Source organism: Brassica rapa, chromosome A05, assembly GCF_000309985.2.
Source record: "Brassica rapa cultivar Chiifu-401-42 chromosome A05, CAAS_Brap_v3.01, whole genome shotgun sequence".
Classification (NCBI taxonomy): domain Eukaryota; kingdom Viridiplantae; phylum Streptophyta; class Magnoliopsida; order Brassicales; family Brassicaceae; genus Brassica; species Brassica rapa.
The window spans coordinates 28,466,917-28,485,756 of record NC_024799.2 but is presented as its reverse complement, the minus strand read 5'-3'; the positions used below and the strand labels follow the sequence as shown (position 1 = coordinate 28,485,756).

Below are 18,840 nucleotides of genomic sequence, written 5' to 3'. Positions count from 1 at the left end.
TTAACACATAGATTTTGAGAAAAACTCAAAAAATTTGAGAATACTATTTTAATACTATTTGAATCATGTAATAAAATATGATGAAGTTCAAAAGATTTGGAACCTTTGTGTATTTGTTTGTCAAAGGAATAGCAATTTTATAGTGGTTAGTCCAATGATTAGGGGGTAGTAGTGTTTACAGTTTTGCTAAATTAATTGATTAAAAAATTAGAACGATGTCCATGTACCATGAAAAGAAGTTTATCATACATTAATACAAAGGTATAATGTGGTTTTTAAATTTTAAAACAAATTTAACGATTATAGGCTTCATATATAGAGCATTTACCGAAAACTCACTATTTTCGTAGGGGGGTACACATAGATTTTGAGAAAAATTCAAAAAATTTGAAAATACTGTTTTAATACATATTTGAATCATGTAATAATATATGATGAAGTTCAAAGAGGGTTGGAACCTTTGTTGTCTCCTTCTCGTTTCTCTAGGGAATAGCAATTTTATAGTGGTTAGTCCAATGATTAGGCAGTATTTGCAGTTTGCTAAATTAATGGATATAAAAAATTAGAACGATGTCCATGTACCATGAAAAGAAGTTTATCATACATTAATACAAAGTTATAATGTGGTTTTAAATTTTAAAACAAATTTAGAGATTATAGGCTTCATATATAGAGCATTTACCGAAAACTAACTATTTTCGTAGGGGTTAACCCATAGATTTTGAAAAAAATCAAAAAAATTGAAAATACTGTTTTAATACATATTTGAATCAAATAATAAAATATGATGAAGTTCAAAGAGGTTTGGAACCTTTGTTGTCTCCGTTTCTCTAGGGAATAGCAATTTTATAGTGGTTAGTCTAATGATTTAGGGAGTATTTGCAGTTTTGCTAACTTAATGGATAAAAAATTAGAACGATGTACATGTACCATGAAAAAAAGTTTATCATACATTAATACAAAGGTATAATGTGGTTTTAAATTTTAAAACAAATTTAAAGATTATAGGCTTCATATATAGAGCATTTACCGAAAACTCACTATTTTCGTAGGGGTTAACACATAGATTTTGAAAAAAATTCAAAAAATTTGAGAATACTATTTTAATACATATTTGAATCATGTAATAAAATATGATGAAGTTCAAAGAGGTTTGGAACCTTTTTTGTCTCTGTTTCTCTAAGGAATAGCAATTTTATAGTGGTTAGTCCAATGATTTAGGGAGTATTTACAGTTTTACTAAATTAATTGATTAAAAATTAGAACGATGTCCATGTACCATGAAAAGGAGTTTATCATAAATTAATACAAATGTATAATATGGTTATAAATTTTAAAACGAATTAAAAGATTATCGGCTTCATATATAGAGCATTTACCGAAAACTCACTATTTTCGTGGGGGGGGGGTACACATAAATTTGAGAAAAATTCAAAAAAATTTGAAAATACTGTTTTAATACATATTTGAATCATGTAATAATATATGATGAAGTTCAAAGAGGTTGGAACCTTTGTTGTCTCCGTTTCTCTAGGTAATAGCAATTTATAGTGGTTAGTCCAATGATTTAGAGAGCATTTGCAGTTTTGCTAAATTAATGGATAAAAAATTAGAACAATGTCCATCTACCATGAAAAGAAGTTTATCATATATTAATATAAAGGTATAATGTGGTTTTAAATTTTAAAACAAATTTAAAGAATATAGGCTTCATATATAGAGCATTTACCGAAAACTCACTATTTTCGTAGGGGTTAACACATAGATTTTGAGAAAAACTCAAAAAATTTGAGAATACTATTTTAATACATATTTGAATCATGTAATAAAATATGATGAAGTTCAAAGAGGTTTGGAACCTTTTTTGTCTCGTTTTCTCTAAGGAATAGCAATTTTTATAGTGGTTAGTCCAATGATTTAGGGGAGTATTTACAGTTTTACTAAATTAATTGATTAAAAATTAGAACGATGTCCATGTACCATGAAAAGGAGTTTATCATAAATTAATACAAATGTTATAATATGGTTATTAAATTTTAAAACGAAATTTAAAGATTATCGGCTTCATATATAGAGCATTTACCGAAAACACACTATTTCGTAGGGGGAGTACACATAGATTTTGAGAAAAATTCAAAAATTTTGATAATACTGTTTTAATGCATAATTGAATCATGTAAAAACATATGATGAAGTTCAAAGAGGTTTGGAACCTTTGTTATCTCCGTTTCTCTAGGGAATAGCAATTTTATAGTGGTTAATCCAATGATTTAGAGAGTATTTGCAGTTTTGCTAAATTAATGGATAAAAAAAATAGAACGATGTCCATGTACCATGAAAAGAAGTTTATCATACATTAATACAAAGGTATAATGTGGTTTTAAATTTTAAAACAAATTTAAAGATTATAGGCTTCATATATAGAGCTTTACCGAAAACTCACTATTTTCGAAGGGGGGTACACATAGATTTTGAGAAAAATTCAAAAATTTGAAATACAGTTTTAATACATATTTGAATCATGTAATAATATATGATGAAGTTCAAATAGGTTTGGAACCTTTGTTGTCTCCGTTTCTCTAGGGAATAGCAATTTTATAGTGGTTAGTCCAATTATTTATGGAGTATTTGCAGTTTTGCTAAATTAATAGATAAAAAATTAGAACGATATCCATGTACCATGAAAAGAAGTTTATCATACATTAATATAAAGGTATTATGTGGTTTTAAATTTTAAAATAAATTTAAAGATTATAGGCTTCATATATAGAGCATTTACCGAAAACTCACTATTTTCGTAGGGGGTGGGTAGACATAGATTTTGAGAAAAATTCAAAACATTTGAGAATACAATTTTAATACATATTTGAATCATGCAATAAAATATGATGAAGTTCAAAGAGGTTTGGAACCTTTGTTGTCTCTGTTTCTCTAAGGAATAGCAATTTTATAGTGATTAGTCCAATGATTTAGGGAGTATTTACAGTTTTGCTAAATTAATTGATTGAAAATTAGAATGATGTCCAGGTACCATGAAAAGGAGCTTATCATAAATTAAAAAAAATGTATAATGTGGTTATAAATTTTAAAACGAATTAAAAGATTATAGGCTTCATATATAGAGCATTTACCAAAAACACGTAGATTTTGAGAAAAATTCAAAAAATTTGACAATACTGTTTTAATGCATAGTTGAATCATGTAATAACATATGATGAAGTTCAAAGAGGTTTAGAACCTTTGTTGTCTCCGTTTCTCTAAGGAATAGCAATTTTATAGTGGTTAGTCTAATGATTAGGGAGTATTTGCAGTTTTGCTAAATTAATTGATAAAAATTAGAACGATGTCCAGGTACAATGAAAAGGAGTTTATCATAAATTAATACAAATGTATAATGTGGTTATAAATTTTAAAACGAATTAAAAGATTATAGGCTTCATATATAGAGCATTTACCGAAAACTCACTATTTCGTAGGGGGGTTGGTACACATATATTTTGAGAAAAATTCAAAAAATTTGAGAATACTGTTTTAATACATATTTGAATCATGTAATAAAATATGATGAAGTTCAAAGAGGTTTGGAACCTTTGTTATCATTGTTTCTCTAAGGAATAGCAGTTTTATAGTGGCTAGTCCAATGATTTAGGGAGTATTTACATTTTTGCTAAATTAATTGATTAAAAATTAGAACGATGTCCATGTACCATGAAAAGGAGTATATCATAAATTAATACAAATGTATAATGTGGTTATAAATTTTAAAACGAATTTAATGATTATAAGCTTCATATATAGAGCATTTACCGAAAACTCACTATTTTTGTAGGGGGGGGGGGTACACATAGATTTTGAGAAAAATTCAAAAAATTTGAAAATACTGTTTTAATACATATTTGAATCAAGTAATAATATATGATGAAGTTCAAAGAGGTTTGGAACCTTTGTTGTCTCCGTTTCTCTAAGGAATGGCAATTTTATAGTGGTTAGTCTAATGATTTAGGGAGTATTTGCAGTTTTGCTAAATTAATTGATGAAAATTAGAACGTTGTCCAGGTACCATGAAAAGGAGTTTATCATAAATTAATACAAATGCATAATGTGGTTTTAAATTTTAAAACGAATTAAAAGATTATAAGCTTCATATATAGAGCATTTACCGAAAACTCACTATTTTCGTAGGGGGGTGGGTACACATAGATTTTGAGAAAAATTTAAAAAATTTGAGAATACGGTTTTAATACATATTTGAATCATGTTATAAAATATGATGAAGTTCAAAGAGGTTTGGAACCTTTGTTATCTCTGTTTCTCAAAGGAATAGCAATTTTATAGTGGTTACTCCAATGATTTAGGGAGTATTACAGTTTTGCTAAATTAATTGATTAAAAATTAGAACGATGTCCATGTACCATGAAAAGGAGTTTATCATAAATTAATACAAATGTATAATGTGGTTATAAATTTTGAAACGAATTAAAAGATTATAGGCTTCATATATAGAGCATTTACCGAAAACTCACTATTTTCGTAGGGGGGTTAACACATAGATTTTGAAAAAAATCAAAAAAATTGAAAATATTGTTTTAGTACATATTTGAATCAAGTAATAAAATATGATGAAGTTCAAAGAGGTTTGAAACTTTTTTTGTCTCCATTTCTCTAGAAAATAGCAATTTTATAGTGGTTAGTCCACCAATTTAGGGAGTATTATGAAGTTTTACTAAATTAATTGACAAAAAAATAAAACAATGCCCATGTACCATGAAAGAGAGTTTAATATACATTAATACAAATGTAGAATGTGTTTATAAATTTTAAAACAACATTAAAGATCATAGTCTTCATTATATAGAGCATTTACCGAAAAATTCAATATTTTCGTAGGCGTTAACACACAGATTTTGAAAAAAATTGAAAAAATTGTTTTAATGCATACTTGCATCTTCACTAACATATGATGAAGGTCAAAGAGGTTTGAAACTTTTGTTGTCTCCGTTTCTCTAGAAAGTTTTGATTTTATAGTGGTTAGTACACTAATTTAGGGAGTATTATGAAGTTTTACTAAATTAATTGACAAAAAATTAAAACGATGTCCACGTACCATGAATGAGAGTTTAATATACAATAATGCAAATGTAGAATGTGTTTATAAATTTTTAAACAACACTAAAGATCATAGGCTTCAGTATATAGAGGATTCACCGAAAAATTCAATATTTTCGTAGGGATTATAACTCATAGATTTTGAGAAAAATTCAAAAATATAAAAATTATGTTTTAATACATAGTTGCATCCTTCACTAACATATGATGAAGTTCAAAGAGGTTGGAACTTTTGTTGTCTCTATTTCTCTAGAAAATAGCAATTTTATAGTGGTTAGTCACCAAATTAGGGAGTATTATGAAGTTTTACTAAATTAATTGATATAAAAAAATAAAATAATTACCATGTACCATGAAAGAGAGTTTAATATACATTAATACAAATTTATAATGTGTTTATAAATTTTAAAACAACATTAAAGATCATAGGCTTCATTATATAGAGCATTTACCGAAAAATTCAATATTTTCGTAGGGTTAACACATATATTTTGAAAAAATTTAAAAATATGAAAATACTGTTTTAATACATACTTGCATCTTTCACTAACATATGATGAAGGTCAAGAGGTTTGAAACTTTTGTTGTCTATGTTTCTCTTGAAATTGCGATTTTATAATGGTTAGTACACCAATTTAGGGAGTATTATGAATTTTTACTAAATTAATTGACAAAATTTTAAAACTATGCTCACGTACCATGAAAGAGAGTTTAATATACATTAATACAAATGTAGAATGTGTTTATAAATTTTAAAACAACACTAAAGATCATAGGCTTCATTATATAGAGCATTTACCGAAAAATTCAATATTTTCGTAGGGTTATCTATTTCATTTCAAATTTATTTATATCTGATAATATGTAATTTTAGTGGTTTCTCTATATAAAATCACTTGCGTTTCTTTTTTTTATCTCTCATTATGGATTTGATCAAAGAAAAAATTGAGATGGATCATAAAGAATTTAATAAACTAAATGTAATTTGGTATTTGTCAAATTTGTATAATAATACTTCTTAATAGAATTTGTATTATTAAATCCTTTACATATTAAATGTTTTCTTAAATCATTTATGTTTGCACTTTACACCCAGCTCAGACCACACCAAGTGTTTGATTGTTATAGAAATACGATTACCAAAGTTAGTGTTATTTAATGCTTTGTGTAGGCTGAAGAAGAAACATCACGTAACGCTATAAATTATATTCGACAGATATGATGTCCGAGTTTTAAAATATAGTATTATAATGTACTACTCTTTGGATTTTGGATTGGAATATATAAACACTCCATGACGACAAAAAAAAGTCCCATTCCAACTTCTTTTTGGAAATTTAAATCTTGTTTCGTCCAAACAAGAGGATTAATAACAACAAAAGTCGAAACAGTAAAGTTCTATGAAAATATTAAGTATACATGTTCTATTGAAATTATAGATGATAAAACATCAATTCATATCATTTGAAGAACATCAGAATATAATATAACAGACAATATATAAGAGAATTAGTGAAGTTATTCTCTCCATTATTATTCCAAAAACTTACAATATAATATTCTTATAATTAAGATTTTATACAATTTCCGAATTGAAAAACTGCTCATGATGTAAAACATTAAATATATCACGGAAATGGATCACGGCTTGCGCATTATCTCAGTGTTAGAAATACATTTTATACTTATTTCAATGAAGCAGTACCTCCGAGCTATGATTTATCTTGCGGTCTTTGTTATACTTTTAATAATGCTCGTTTGTGGATTCCTTTTCAAAGTATTAGTTGTTAATTGCTTTGGTTTTGGACTTTTTATAGGTAACTATTATTGCCTTTTCAGTGGGGTTTAGGGCTTCCTTTTTTATAAAGTACCACAAAAACTTATGATTTGAAAACAAATTCTATATCATAAAATTTTGGTAAACTAATCGTTTCGGTTGATAATAATCATTTGCGTAAATTATTTATCTAAATACGGTATTTCAATCATTCAGAGAGAAAAGGACTGCTAATTTGTTGGAGTTAAACACGAATAAGGCTTTACATATATATGCCTGAGCTTTCATTAGTTTTTACGAGTAAATTTGTCACAGATCAATATCTAACACTAGTTTTGGGTTATAAATATAAGAGGTGAAGTGGTGATTACTGTATGTGTTCATCTGTTTATATATGCATGGGTCGTTGCGCTTTAATTTGTTGTGAGCTTGTAATTTCGTTTTTCTGTTAATCTGTTGAGATGACCAAAAGAAAGAAAAAAGAGAGCTATACTTGGATCTTGATAAATCGCTTTGCTAATAATATATATATAAATAAAGGGAACTAATATGAATAATTCAAAATTCAAAACCATTTTTAACACATTCAAAACCACTTTAATTAATCATTTTTAGTATTATGTATTTATGCTCGAGAAAGTACGGATGTAAATATATAAAAGACAGGTCCATTAGGGTTTTACGTTTTGCAAGAGGAACGCATGTGGTGCCATGTGAAAAGGCTCCTATACTCTCATATTTTTGTTTATGATTTTTAATCAAAAGATGGTCAAGAAAGCCTAAAATTCTGGTTAAGTGACGACACTTATAAGCTGACAGCAATGGGGTTATTAATACACATACCCCCACATTTAGCTGTATTAAATTAAGAAAAAGGGAATAATCTATAGTTGCATTTCACTCTTTTCCCCCTGGTTACGTATAGTATAACATAGTTGCATCGAACTTGCAGTGTAGACTGTGTAGTGTGCCTTATAAACAGGTATATATAACAATTAATTTTTGTAGTCGACTGATTTAGTTATATTAGTTGAGGTTGACTATCGCTTATAATACGTAAATTAAGAAAAACGGTATAAATATTGTTGCAACTTTGCATTTCACACTTTCCCCCTGGTTACTATATTAAATAGTTGCATCGAACTTGCAGTGTAGACTGTGTAGTGTGCCTTATAAACATGTATACATAACGTTTAGTTTTTGTAGTCGACTGATTTAGTTATATTAGTTGAGGTTGACTATCGCTTCTAGTTTGTAGATATTTGACCGTTTCAGATTCACAAAAAAACATTAATTATAAATTTGGTTTCACTCCAGACGATTTGATTTTCCAGAAAACACATGCATTTATATTTTATAAAAAAATCTTATCGTCATTTGAAATAACCTTCTTAATAGCTCATGCATGATAACTCAATGTTTGGTCGGATGCATCATCTTTTACACTAGTGCACGGTAATTAAAATAATATACTAATCTGAATGTATGCGTGTTAACTAGATTTATCTAAAAGAAGTTTTTTTTTTGTTTTGTTAATGGCATTTGATCATTTGACCCTTCCATCCGACTAATCATAATGTGAATATGTTTCTTCGGAAAATATATTATATGCATGAGTCTATCATCAAATGAATTACTGCACATGAAAGATCATACCAAAGCAGAATAAGAGAATTTGTTATGTATGTGGACTCGAAACCAATCCTGAAACCGGAGTTAATTGATAGTTTACCGTAATTCTTTAATTTACTTTTACATACTCCTGATTTAATTGATCATTTTAAAATCTAAGTATATGATATATAAATGCATTCGCCTGATGTGTTTAGTTTAAACAATACCTCTACGTGATCGCGTTGCTTTTACTCGAGTTAGAATTCGATGTTTTGTTAAGAAGGTTGACATATGCATATCATGGTATTGATTAAGATGTGAATTGGTCAATCAATTTCTACATAAATTGTACTATAGCAAACTTAACTTACTGCTAATAAGGGCAGGTGAGTGTGAGGCTGGTAACTAAAATAAAGCCAATTATATTATAAAATGTATAACAGTATAAGGCTACTCATATATATCTGGGAAAATGGTCAACCCTAAAGAGTTCAAATTTAGTGAGGATCAATCATATACGTACACAGATAACTCATTATTTGGGAAAATGAAGAATCCAACAAATAGAAAAAACTTTTAATAAAAGATCAGAAACACACAAGTGAAATTTAGCAAATAATAATCGTAGTCACGAGAGAGCATAATATAATGTTCGCAGACAATACATAGCTCACTATAGTAGCAACTAGCAACTGACTAATTTTCATCATCATTATCATAATAGACATCATCATAATTCTTATTGTTAACTTTTGTAAATAAAAAAGGCATTTTAACGTACGTTAAAATCCTGACCTAGCTTGAGCCCAACCGTAAGCTTCTTGACCGCTCATCTGCCCTCCTCCACCGCTTCCACCGCCACTAGAAACAAGATTTTCCGGCATACTGTACACCGGAAGTCCTTGGTTTCCATCTCCTCGACCGCCACCGCTACTCAGAGGAGAACCTACGCCCCCAAGCTGCCCTGGAACCACTCCTCCGCCGCCGCCCTCAGCCGCTTCTTCCTCATCCAAAGGCAACCTCTCGTAAGTCGCATTAGAAAACGTGGCAGCAATTAGCATCACCGGACCAGCTGCCATCAATGGCCCCACCACGCTTCCTCCAACAATCTGACCTTGACCACTGGCTAAGTAAATCGTTAAACCGGTGGATCCAGGTGGAGCCGGTCCAGGCAAGAAAGAACCTGTTAAAGAAAGAATCTCAAACCTCCCTTGTAACGCCAAAACAGCCGCACCTCCAGGGGGGACTGGAACGGTAGCTGCTGAGGGTTGTCGGAGTGTAACGTTAGCCACCGTGCCGTTACCGCTCAAGATGCAGATGCCACGTTGGCGCCGCCTAGCGAAAGTAGCTAGGGTTTCGATGACGTCAGTCCCACTAGCGATCTCCATAACATGGCTCTTGAGAGCGTTAGGGGAATCGCGCGTGACGAAGATCGGTGGCTTTGGTTTGTTCTTGGAACCAGCTGGACGTCCACGTGGACGGCGTGTGGGGGCTTCCACGGCTCCTTCACGTGGCTCGTGGTCGTCGCCGCTCAAGTTGTCTCTATCGTCCTCGTTGTTGTTGTTGTTGGTGTCGACTTCTTGGTGATGATGATGGTTGTTATGATCTGAGTCCATGGCCATGTTCATGGAGATGTGGAGATCTGGTTTCTTTAACTGAGATGAGCTAGGCGGCGTCGCTTCGAGGCCAGAGAGGTTCACTTGTCCTGTCCACCATGGATTCGCCATTAAAACCCTAAAGATATTATATCTGATATTATATATATTCCAAAAGTGATGAAGCCTTATGGAAATATAAGTGATCTTTTAGATCAAGAGAAGATGAGCAATTCCAGAAGAGGAGATATATTTTCCAGATCTTGGTTTTAAAACCCTTCTACAAGTTTTTGTGTCGTGAGGAACACAAGACACAAAGTAAGGTTAATTGAAAGGAACACGACAAAGAATGATACTAAGCAAGAAAGAGAATAGATGTAATATAAGCTAACTTATAAAATAAGTGGAAGCATATGTAGATATTAATTAATATAATGCATATATACGAATATATAATCGAATATACAAAACTAAAATCACCCAACCCAAGGCTCGAGAGCGTTAATTATTACAAAGGGTACAATATGTATTATATGTTATAAATCAATTAGTGGATGTGCATAACCGGCCCAGTCCATAACCGGCTTAAACCTAGAGAGAGAGATTGACGGCCAAAGAGTTTTTATTTTTCTAGTTTTCCTATTTTTTGTTGGTTTATGATTTGTAATCTTTTCATTTATGTATTTCCATTTATCTCTTATGTAACCTTTATATAAAGGGATCTTTTATTCATTAATAAAACACATAAATATTCAGACTTAAAACCTTCGTTTTACAACATTCTAGGTTTTATTACGAGACTTTTTAGTGATATTTTTGCTTCTTTTTTTAACAACTGATTATATTAAAATTAAACGTCCGATAGACTAATGTACTAAATCGGTTGCAACCGAAAAAATACTTGACGGTAAACTGAGAAGCTAATATAAATAAAACATAATAAAAGATAAAGGTGGTTAAGAAAAGTTTACTTAAGAATATTATTATCTTTTTTGATGAATTAAGAATATTATTATCAATTGGCACTTTTGAGAATTTTGTTACATGACACTTTGACAGAAAGTTTTGTCAAAATACATTACCAGAGTTTTCAGATCTCTTCATGAATATACAACCTAACAGTAGTAGATCGTTAAGTCTATATATACGTTTCTAATCAGGTACCACCGTATTCTGATTTAAATATTTAACTGGTTAAGATAATTTTCTTAAACCTGTAATTTTTTTTATTTTGTCTTTTTAGTTAGCGTTATAATTGATGTGTGGGGTCGAGCGCCGAGGTTGAACAAATGGGGCGCACGATCGTTTCCCACTACAATTTTTTATTTCGAAAGTGAATTGTTGAATCAGAAGGTTTTCTCGATTATAAAACAGTAGTATAATAATATAATCCCTACGCAGTATTCATTGGATCGAAATAAAAATAGTTTGATCAAGACAAAAAATAGTTACTCAAACCTGTACACCGAATATTTAAACAATGAAACAATAGAAATTTATAAACATTTGCTAACCATTTATATAACAGAATACTCGTGCCGTAAAAAAAAGTGGATGCTCAAAGAGATTGAATAAGAAATTTCACTGGTTGAATGTGTGCGTTAGTATACGTGATTTACCAAAACACCTCAATAAGATCACTTCTTTTGTTTTTTTGCCCAAAAAAAATGATCACTTCTTTTTTTTGTAACTGAAGATCATTTTAAAATAAGAGATATACATATATATGTGTGTGTATATGTATACTATAAGTCTATAACAATACATTTTATAGTCCTTTCAAAATTCCAGAGTAAATAACGTAGAATTTAGAATTTGAAAACACTTTTTCAAGGGGAATCACTTGAATATAGTTTTTTTAAATGTAGTTTTAATCATATTCATTATATAATATTACAAGAATAATTAGTCGTTCAACTCGTTGAACAATCGTTAGTTTATATATTTGATAGAATGTAATTTTTATATACATACACGCACGCAACTTAATGTTAAATAAATTTAAGCTTACTAACTGAATGCTACTTCTTACTAGTTTTAGGCTTGTAGTCATATTAGTAAAAAGTTATGTGTCTATAGTTCTATGACTCAACATGGCAAAGCTAAAGAGTATATATATATGTTTCCGGCAAGCTCGTTATCATATTATCCCATTGTCTAATGTAAAGGTTAATCGCCTTGTAATTTAAAACTTTACTTCTTAAATATACATTTGATCATTTGTGTTACATCCTAAAGAGAAAACACATAAGTAATTGTCTAAACTCAAAAAGTCGTTTATTTAGTCTATTATACTGTTCGTTTTTGTTATACTCAACAACTCTCAACTAAAACAATATTTATATATAAACATAACTAAAATATTTTTTATTGATTAGTCTAATTGATGTTAGACAAAAAAGCCAAAGGGTAGTTGAACTCCTCGGGACTACGTACACAATATAGAAAGAAGAAAAAAAGCATTGGTTGTGTAAAATATAAATTGTAACAATTGGAGTATGATGTGTGTGTGTGTTTTTTATTTATAAACTTTCACAAGTCTTAACTCTTTCACCCATTACCATATACGAATAATTGATTGAGTACTTTAATTTAGTTAACACTTAACACTTGTACTTCACTCTTTTGATTTCAAAGGTCTACTATATGCGGTATGAAGTTTAATAACAAGAGACTACAAAACATTGAATAAATGGATTTTGTTATTCCATAAGAAAACATTGTCCAACAATTAATCAAATTTTAGAAACTTAGAAAAAGATAGGAAACTGTCGTATATTTCATTATCCATTTCAAACCATATTTTTTTACTTCCATTCCCACACAAAAAAAAAATAACAAATAGAAATTTCATGAATTACGTAAATATATCCAATTTAAACATATTATTAAAGCCCAAATAATATGGGCCGAGAATATGTGACTATAGCTTTTAAGGCCCATAAGACGAACACAATTAAACTCCGGCGTTGGCTGCCTCTGGCTTCCCCTCTTCTCCGTCGACGAATCGAAGAGAGAGAGAGAGAGAGATGACGGATAATATCTTCGAAGGTCTACCTCCTCCGTCTTCTCAACATCAAGAGCTTCCCAATTCTTCAAATCCAGACGAAAGCCCCTCCCCAGCTCCGACTCTGGTTCTCAAAAGCTCCCTGAAGCGATCTAAACCACCAGAATCAGCACCCGATGCCTCAGGTAAGCTCAATTGAGTTTTTGATCTGAATTCGATTCATTCTGGAACCTTATTATGCCCTAAAGATTACGCCTTTGAACTTAAAAATCAAAACTTTGGTGTTATTGTTCTAATCACACAGCTCCTCCTCTTCTCAAGAGCGCACTAAAGCGTTCAAAGCCAGCAGAATCCACGCCTGAAGGTAGTAACATTACTTCATCTTTAGAACAAGAAAGAACCATTAAGTTATGTCTTTAATGTTTTGAGTTGCAGCAGCTCCTAAGAAGCGTCTACAGTTCAAGACATCGACGGATGCATCAGAAGAGCAAGTGATAGAAGCGATGCAGAAGATAACGTCTCACATCAAGAACCCTTCAAAATTCTCCAAAGCCTCGAAGCTCGCCATACGCCTGATTCAAGCTGGAAGCGTGAAGGCGGGAACTAGCTGTTACTTGATTGCGATGCTCGAAGCTGCTATGTCGTCGAAAACTCCTTGTACTGATCGCTTGGTTCGAGGAGATTATCATGCTTTGTTCTCAGCAGCTCAGGATGTCGCCGAGGTAAACTCATGCTTTAAAGATATTTACAAAGGGAAGGTGTTGATTGATGCATTGTTACTATCTTTCGTTCTCGTGTAGTGCCTTGATAGAAGCCAGAAGAATCTGTTGACCATATGGACGATTAAAGCAGTTGTGGCTAATGACCTCTTTACTGATGACAGCTTTATGGTAAGACTCTATATACCTTCTTTGAATAGGTTACCTCGTCGCTGTGTTATGACCTTTAATGTGTATAGAGAATTGTTCAATTTCATTATTTATTCTGCATTTTAAAAACAGAGGTAGCATCTGATGTACAAAAGTTTTTTTTTGATGAATAAAACTTTAACATTTATTCAAAAAAAAAGGTGTATATTATTGTGTTGAACCATCATTCTCTGAGGCTTTCATAGTGTCTCATATACATTTTGTTTTTATGGATAAAACTTTAACATTTATTCAAAAAAAAAGTGTATATTGTTGTGTTGAACCATCATTCTCTGAGGCTTTCATAGTGTCTCATATACATTTGTTTTGTTTGTTTGTTTTAGTTTTCCAAGACTGCTACTCAGATAAAGGAGGCTGTATCTGATCTTCCTGTAGCAACTGAGGAAGATGACGCTGAAGAAGCAGCTGCTCTTGAACAAGAGGCTGTGAAGGACAGTGGAGATGGAGAGACAACACAGGACGTGGCCGAAGCTGAGTCTGATCCCTTTGGGCTGGATGCATGGATCCCCAGTAATGTGAAGAAAAATGGTAAAACAAAGATGACAAAAGAAGACACAGATGCCTTGGAGAACAAGAAATTTCTCAGGTCGAAAAGAGAAGCTTTGATTACATGCCTGGAGATCGCTGCACGCCGTTACAAAGTTCCATGGTAAGAAATATAATGCTTTCCCTTTTTGAACTTTGTTATTGTTGTCAGAATTTGAGGAATGATTTGTGATTCGTCTTTTCAGGTGTCAGACTGTTATAGACATATTGGTGAAACACGCGTTTGAGAACGCGTCGAGGTTCACATCGCAGCAGAGACGAGCGGTGGAGAAACTGTGGGCTTCTGTTCGAGAACAACATTTACGTAGGAAGCAAGGCAAGTCAGTGACGGGGAAGCTCGACGTTACTGCTTTCGAAAGTCTTCAGGATAAATACGCCAACGAGAAGATGAGCATCCGGAGATCTGTTGGAGCTAACGGTGAACGCCGTGCACAGCAATGGCTTGGTTGATAAAACATTCACCACAAACCAAAAGTGTAATTTGTATGATTTTTCAACACTAAGACAGGAACTAGAAAGCAACTAGATAAAGTCTTTGCTATGTTCTTCTGATTGTGTCTTAATACCATAAAATTCCATCCTTATTCAAAAATTATATTACGTATTGATTATATATATTTCGTCCCGGTTTTCTTTACTCATCTACCAATCATCATCCTCTTCTCTCGGCGGCCTCACCACCAAAAGAACCATCCCGTAACTCTCTACTGCACATTCCCCGCCTTCAACGTTGATTAGTTCTCTAGCTTTAGTCCATTCTCAACCATCACGAGATTTGTATCCGTCATTTCTCTGTAAACCATGCATAATTAGCCTAAAAATGGACCCATAATTTGTTTTACAGCTACCCCAATAGTTCTAGAGTCCTCTTGTATGAGCCCAATAAATAGTCCACTTCAATCCACAATGGCCCAACCATAACCCTCGTAATCATGCATGATCTCTCAAAACTTCGACGTAGTCAGCTTATATAGCATTAGATCCGATTCAAATTTCGACCTAGATGGCGCGCACCACGATCTCTCAAGATCATTTTTATTCAGAATCGTTACAAAATGTTTTCAGGCTACATTCTCTAAACCGAAGCTCAAACCGTAGGATTATTAAAATACAGCTACGTGCGTTTGACCTATACTCGAATGGATCATATACACGTATCGATATCACCACTCTTTTAACTCTAATCAAAAACTTTGAAACCATAGAGAGCTTCAGTCAATTGCTTTGTAGGTTCCCCACGTTCACAATCCATGCATGACCTGCAATTTTCATTTTCAAAAATATTATTTTAAAGAATTTATAATGAAATTTTGAAAAAAAACGACTTACGAAGAGCATCTTCTGCTGAAAATCTCCGCGAAACATCGCGACAAATCATTCTCCTCAATAGATCCTTAGCTTCCACTGATACCGATCCAAACACCTTCCTTGGAAACATCAGATTCCCTCTCAGTATCGTTTCGAAGATCTCCTCCGCCGTCTCGCCGTTAAACGGCGGCTCTCCCGCCAACATAGTGTATATCACAACGCCGACGCTCCACACATCCACCTTCTCCCCGTACCTCCTCCCCATCACAACCTCCGGCGCTAAATAATACGGCGTCCCCACCACTCCCTCCGCCGTCTCCGTCTTCTCCCCGCCTAGCCACACCGCCGATCCGAAATCGCAGAGCTTAACGCCTCCGGTTCCGAGATCGATTAGCACGTTGTCAGGTTTCACGTCGCGGTGAACCACGCCGCGGCGGTGGCAATGAGCCACCGCGCGGAGGAGCTTTTTGGCGTACGAGGCGGATTCCGATTCGGATAGCCTCCCTCCGGCGGCTGAGATCAGCCGATCGTAGATCGTCGTCGGAGGATCGACGAGCTCCATGACGATCGCGAGAGTGTCCTCCGTCTCGAAGAGGTCGTGGATCGTGACGATGTTGGGATGCGGCGGCAGCATCGCCATGATCCTCGGCTCCGTCGTTATGCACTCGCGATCGAGAGCGTCGACGAGCACGCGCTTGTTGATCGTTTTGCATGCGTAGAACTCTTTCGTCGCGGGAGAGAAACAGCGAGTGATTGTTCCGAATCGTCCTCGGCCGATCTCGTCGCACATCTGGTAACTGTTCGCGAGTTCGAATTCTCCGGTCATCGGAATATTCTAATTAATGATTCTCTTCGTATCTCTCTGCTGGCTTCGTGAGAGAGGAGAGGTTTGTTATATAGAGGAAGAGAATCTGAATACTAAATGGAGTATATTCCGTTTACGGTGGTTAAACTGCATTCTGTTTTAAACGTTAGAGTCAAAAGTGAAAAGCAAACAAGTAATAACAGACTGTAGTTAACTAACGGCGGCGTTAAACACCTACACGTGTAATTTTTCTCTTTTGATTATAAATAATAAAATCTGTTTATCAAATTATTTATTGGAGAAATTTAGAAGTTAAAACCTACAATGTGTGTGATTTGTAACAAATATTTGTTTATGGAATCTATATAAAATAAGAATTCGACCAGTCAAATTACACGAGTAGAACGCAGAAAATCATTGATCATCATGTCCTTATTATAAAAAATCATTTATTATATAGTCTATAACCGACGGAGATTAAACAAAAGTCGTATTCTTGATGTGATTATGCGAATATGTAAGTTAAGACCTCAAGTAGTTTTCAGATAAAATTTATGATAAGCTCTATAATAATTTATTGTCGATCCATTATAGAATGTGCATGTGGCATGCTTTTAGGACTCTAACTAATAGTTGTGTTGTTTGATTAAGTAAATCGTCATTTGTTTAACGCATTATTGGTCCATCATCTAAAGGTTGGTAAGATTCCTGGTTTAGTAGAGTTTGGTTACTTCTTCTCTGTGGTGGTGTGATTTGTGTCATCTTCACGATTTCTTTAAGCCAATAGGTTTGTCCACATTTTCATAATGATTTATCTAGGTGTTGTGTAAATATTTGTTAGGCCGATATATTTAACAATGTATTAGTAGAGACGATGGATATGAAAATACATTATTGAGAACACATATTATCATTTTCCTATTGAGTTTTATTATTTAATCAGAATAACTTCATATTTTTTTTTGAACAACCATCAGAATAACTACTTAAACCGTATTATTTGTGTGAACTTAACATTTTTATACCGTGATCAAGATAGTTGACTTTCAATAAAAATAGTTGACTAGTCAGGTAAACGAGTATATGTAATTTCTCTTTTGAAATACATGGTCAAATATACCTAACAATAATGATGTCTCGACTAAATAAATTGATAGAGATGATAGTACTTCTGTAATCTGTTTTGATAATACAAACGAATATTCATTTTTGCATTTTTTTGTTATTCCGGTAAACGTATTCATATATCTGTCATCCAAAGCATCCAGACATGAAACATTAAATAATAATATACCGTCACAGCATCACTGATCAAAGTAAAGTGATTGATAGATAAACAAAAGAGGATTATAATAACTGATTTGATAATTTGATTACGTATGTAAACACTAGATGATGTTGATCTCGTGCTATCAAAATAAACACTTGTCTTGCTCTAATTAGTAACTAGTTATGCAATCATCTTGATATAATCACGAGATTGAATTGGAGGATATGGATGCCGGCGTGCCGCCATCAGATTTTCCAAAACAGCTGACGCATTCAATTTTAGTGACCAAACCCGTTCGCGATGGGGCGAACTGCTTATGTATATTAATTAGAATATATGGTATTTTATATTTAACCTAGAAACATTACTTTTTTTCAAAAATGAAACATTACATATTAAAGTAGAGAATTTTGTTTATGGTGATACGTTGTTGTTGAAATGATTCTATATATACTGAACTGAGTAATTCAATAAATGATCAAATAATTTTAAAATGTTATGTTGAATCCATGCATATATTTTCCAAATAATAAAATAATAACACATATTTGTTACTTGTTCTTTTAGTGTATTTTCCAAATAATAAAACCAGGAAAATGTATTGAATTATCTTGTAAATAAAAATAAGAATCTAAAACTGTAATACTGAATACTATAACACTTTCTTACAACATTAATATGATTGTTGGTCTGAAAACTAATCTACACATATATTAAGAATAACATCACATTTCTAGTCAAATAATTGGAAAGATACAAAATTCTATATATCCGTGACGTAATTAAGTATCCAACATATATATTTTTATAGCTTAGTATTTTGCTTTCACGTTAAATTTTAAACAGAGATGCCAGAACAAAAAAGTAATATGCAACAAGATAA

At 32.4% G+C, this 18,840-nt stretch overlaps 3 protein-coding genes across 4 annotated transcripts; 1 reads left to right on the top strand and 2 right to left on the bottom strand.

The window, feature by feature from the left end:
* Window positions 1–5,947: 5,947 nt before the first annotated feature.
* Window positions 5,948–13,011, bottom strand: LOC117133889 (AT-hook motif nuclear-localized protein 19-like). The gene has a single exon (XM_033290950.1). The coding sequence runs from the start codon at window positions 10,222–10,224 to the stop codon at window positions 9,280–9,282; it is 945 nt and encodes a 314-aa protein (XP_033146841.1). The 5' UTR covers window positions 10,225–13,011; the 3' UTR covers window positions 5,948–9,279.
* Window positions 13,012–13,035: 24 nt separating this feature from the next.
* On the top strand, window positions 13,036–15,189 carry LOC103848907. Of its 2 annotated transcripts, none has more exons than XM_009125731.2 (6): window positions 13,036–13,284; window positions 13,404–13,463; window positions 13,538–13,821; window positions 13,900–13,989; window positions 14,352–14,677; window positions 14,760–15,189. In XM_009125731.2, exons 1-6 carry the CDS (start codon window positions 13,122–13,124, stop codon window positions 15,022–15,024), a joined length of 1,188 nt encoding a protein of 395 aa, XP_009123979.1. In that variant the 5' UTR covers window positions 13,036–13,121; the 3' UTR covers window positions 15,025–15,189. The 2 variants fall into 2 exon arrangements, with proteins under 2 accessions (XP_009123979.1, XP_009123978.1); XM_009125730.2 differs by having other exon boundaries at window positions 13,535–13,821.
* A 403-nt stretch (window positions 15,190–15,592) lies between these two features.
* Window positions 15,593–18,617, bottom strand: LOC103848908 (phosphoenolpyruvate carboxylase kinase 2). The gene is made up of 2 exons (XM_009125732.3): window positions 15,904–18,617; window positions 15,593–15,833 (listed from the first exon to the last, which is right to left on the bottom strand). Exons 1-2 carry the CDS (start codon window positions 16,706–16,708, stop codon window positions 15,790–15,792), a joined length of 849 nt encoding a protein of 282 aa, XP_009123980.1. The 5' UTR covers window positions 16,709–18,617; the 3' UTR covers window positions 15,593–15,789.
* Window positions 18,618–18,840: the final 223 nt, after the last annotated feature.